General features: G+C 38.1%; 1 protein-coding gene across 1 annotated transcript; it reads right to left on the bottom strand.

Moving 5' to 3' along the window:
* Positions 1 to 1,133: 1,133 nt before the first annotated feature.
* Positions 1,134 to 2,900, bottom strand: LOC135551415 (cocaine- and amphetamine-regulated transcript protein-like). Its single transcript, XM_064982630.1, has 3 exons — positions 2,584 to 2,900; positions 1,650 to 1,739; positions 1,134 to 1,424 (listed from the first exon to the last, which is right to left on the bottom strand). Exons 1-3 carry the CDS (start codon positions 2,728 to 2,730, stop codon positions 1,317 to 1,319), a joined length of 345 nt encoding a protein of 114 aa, XP_064838702.1. The 5' UTR covers positions 2,731 to 2,900; the 3' UTR covers positions 1,134 to 1,316.
* Between the last annotated feature and the right edge of the window lie 757 nt (positions 2,901 to 3,657).

Here is a 3,657-nt window from a genome sequence, read left to right on the forward strand (position 1 = left end):
AATACTTTCTGAAGGCACTATTTTATTTTCATAAAAAGATTTGAAGGATACATGGTTTCTGTGATTGTTTTCAATTAAAATGGTCAAAAATAACTTCTTGGAAATAAGCTATTTCTCTAGAAAGAATTTGGCCAGAGTGGTCTGAGAGTGGAGGGGAAACTGAAAACTAGCTGTTATTGGTAGAGAGGTTTGGAACTCTCTTTCTTATTGGTCTATCCACTAATTTACCACCTGGTGATGTCACCAGGCAGGCCAAAACGCCATCCCACCAAAACAGGCTGATATTTCAGTTGGTCTTTTCCAACAGCTCTTACGCTTAAAGGGCATTATCATAATTTTAACAATTTCACAGTATTATTCCAACCTTATAGTGTGAAAGTAGATATATATAATACATGAGAATCACATTTTTGAAGACACCTGGCCTTTAATATCTGAAATGTGCTGGTTGAAAAGGCCATAGGTCATCTTCATATCTCACGCGTTATTACATTATTTTCATATTATCTCAACCAAAAGGTCAGACAGGTTGATATAAACTATTGGTGATTAGAAATGTGCATCATATAAATGTTTGTATATACACTGGCCCATTAACCAATGACTGAGACAGACTCCAAATCCATCTGGTATTAAAGATCAACACTTGTCCATCCAGGTCAACTCAATTCTTGAGAGCTTGATTCATATTTGATTGTAAAGTCTTATGATGGTAGCACAATTAGTCATAGGCCTAGTCATTATGGAGCGAAGACATCTGCAGCAAGTCAGCCGTGAATGCATCTCTCGGGCAAGATTAAGGCCTAGGATCTATTGCAACAATGTAAAATTACTTCCAAACGTGCAGTTATCACCTTGGTCTTTTATCCATGAACTAAAATGTGTTCAAAATTCCGACCTAAAAAAATGTAGGCCTAATAAAAAGAGCATTTTAGACAGTATTTCTGATGGATGAAACTTAATCCAATGTTTAAATTTTCAATGTCATTATAAGCAACCCATTTGGAGTTTAACCTAAACTGATTCAAATGTAGGTGTAGGTCTACAAATGCAATAGGAAAATAGTAAGTGAACTGTTTTTCAATGGGTCATCAAAAGGCTAGTACTCTACAATGCAAGAGGAGGCGTGGAGCTTAAGAAGACTTTTTAATAAACAAAGAAATACATTTACTTATACTTCGAGAAGACAAAGGAACTCAAGACAGTCATACATGCAGACTGACATTTACATTGGTAATGGCATGCGTGCATGGGAGTATCACAAGCCTGGGTCTCGGAAACGTTGTGCGTCTGAGGGTATAGGTATGTGACTGGGGTCAGTAACAACGCAGGAAAAATGTGTTGCACGCGGTGCCTCGCAGACAGTCACAAAGCCTTCCAATGCGCGGCCCGTGCTTCATAGCGCACCGCTCTCCAACATCACACTGTATATATGAGAGAAGAGAGAAATTCCCTAAATTCATTAGGTCCTACTTGCACATTTCTGTTCCCAAATCAAAGCATCTTCAATGTAACAGACAACTTCTCACAGCACCATAGGCTATGCTGGCTCTCCAAATAGATGGCTCTGGTACAACCTGTTGCGTTTTGGAAATGAGAGATATGAGATAGATGTGAAAGTACGAAGGTTCTTGACTTAATTTACTTACCCGTGGAATGAGACTTGCTTTTTTCTCCACTGATAGACCTATCCCGTTGTCTTGCTGTACCCCTTCCAGAAGCCTCTCGAGTGCATTAGCCTGAAAAAAAGTCCCCAATAAAGATTATTAGAACCATCTTCATTATCAGACTAAATAAATATTGCATGTCATCGATTTTTCGACATTAGCTTGAAGTTGGGACGATAGAATCGGCTACTTTACATTGGGAAAGAATGGACACAAATGTATTATGTAGATCTGCGATTCTCAACTGGTGGGTCATGACCCACATTTGGGTTGAGTGAAGTTTTGAATGGGTCATTGGTGTCTGAGTAAAAAAACTGTTTTATTTTTATGAAAAAATACTAGTCTGAAGTTAAACGACTAGAATTCAAGTGTGTAGAAATTATAATTAACGTCATTTTTTAAATAATGTATTCTCTGAAAATAATTATTTAATCACAGTATTGTCAATATAGAGCAGCACTATTTTGGTTGATTTTGTGGTCTCAAACCAGCGAGTTTCCTAACATTCTTCATCAAGAATATGGGCCAAATTTTATTATTTACAATGAAAGAGGTAATATCAATATAATATATATATTTTTTAAGTTTTCCAGGTTGTATTTTGCCGATGCTTTTTCGTTATGCGAATATTGGGCCACGATTGAGACAACCTGGTTCAATGTGGGTAACTAGGCAAAACCAGTTGAGAACCACTGATGTAGATAACATATAGCCTACATAGCTAATTTGAATAAGTAAGGTAAAAGTAGACTATCCTCCATCTCTATCAAAGAATAGTCACACATCAGTTGATGGTAAATAATAGATCAATAGATCAAACTTGAACAAGTTCTGGATTGGTTTGAATCGAAACAAACTGCTTTATCCTAAAATCCCCAAAAAGGACAAAACCAAGTGAATTAGTAAAGTGACTTACCAAATCTCTGGTGACATATCCCAGTGGAAATTGTTCCTCTTGTGAAGAGAGTATGTTGTCATCTGACATCTGCCCCTGGCAAACAACACTGAAGACAGACAGACAGACGCCCAGGTAGAAGAGTGCTCGAACCCTGATGCTGTCCATGGTTCTCAAAATCTTGCGCTTGAACTGAGAGAATGCGAAACAAGTCGAATTTCAGCTAATTTCTCTTGGCAACTATCCGTGTCTTTGGTATTATTCTCTCCCTTTCTATTTCACAGCTCAGGTCCTCACTCTTTCTTCTCGTGGGTACTGCACTTGCTTCTGTTGTTGCTTGGAAACTTTTGATGGCTATTTATACAGAACCAACCCCGTGCTGCTCCGGTTTCGCTCAAACGTCACACCGTCGTCTCCTCAGACTTTTTTTTTGTTGCATGGATTGGGTGAGATGGATATCTCGGTCAATGATATTAAACATTCACGCGACACCAAGGAATTCATCGACCAGGGTGAAACTTTAGGGAGCCTATCCATATATTACCATGATGTTTATATTGTGCCTCCAAAGTTGCAGCCTGGCCTCAGATTAGACGTAACATAGTACATGTAAATCTGTGACACTCAAATTAGTATGATATGTTACTTTGTTATAGTTACATAAGACAGAAGGTTACTTATGCTAAAACTAAAAGAGGGAGGTTGGTCGGGGAGGATGGACGCCATATAACGCAAATGTCTAGCAACCCAAAGGTTGCGTGTTCAAATCCCATCACAGACAACTTTAGCATTTTAGCTACTTACTACTTTTTAGCTACTTTGCAACTACTTAGCATGTTAGCCAACCCTTTCCCCTAACTCCTAACCTTAACCCCTAACCTTAACCTCTAACCCTAGCCTAGCTAATGTTAGCCACCTAGCTAACGTTAGCCACAACAAATTGGAATTCATAACATATCATACGTATTGCACTTTTTTTTTACATATTGTACAAATTGCAATTCGTAACATATCATACGGAAATTTAATATATCATACTAAATGGAGGGAGACAGATTTATACTTACTTTGTTACATCTATCCCCGAGTCCAGGT

Source organism: Oncorhynchus masou, chromosome 13 (genome assembly GCF_036934945.1).
Source record: "Oncorhynchus masou masou isolate Uvic2021 chromosome 13, UVic_Omas_1.1, whole genome shotgun sequence".
Lineage (NCBI taxonomy): Eukaryota > Metazoa > Chordata > Actinopteri > Salmoniformes > Salmonidae > Oncorhynchus > Oncorhynchus masou.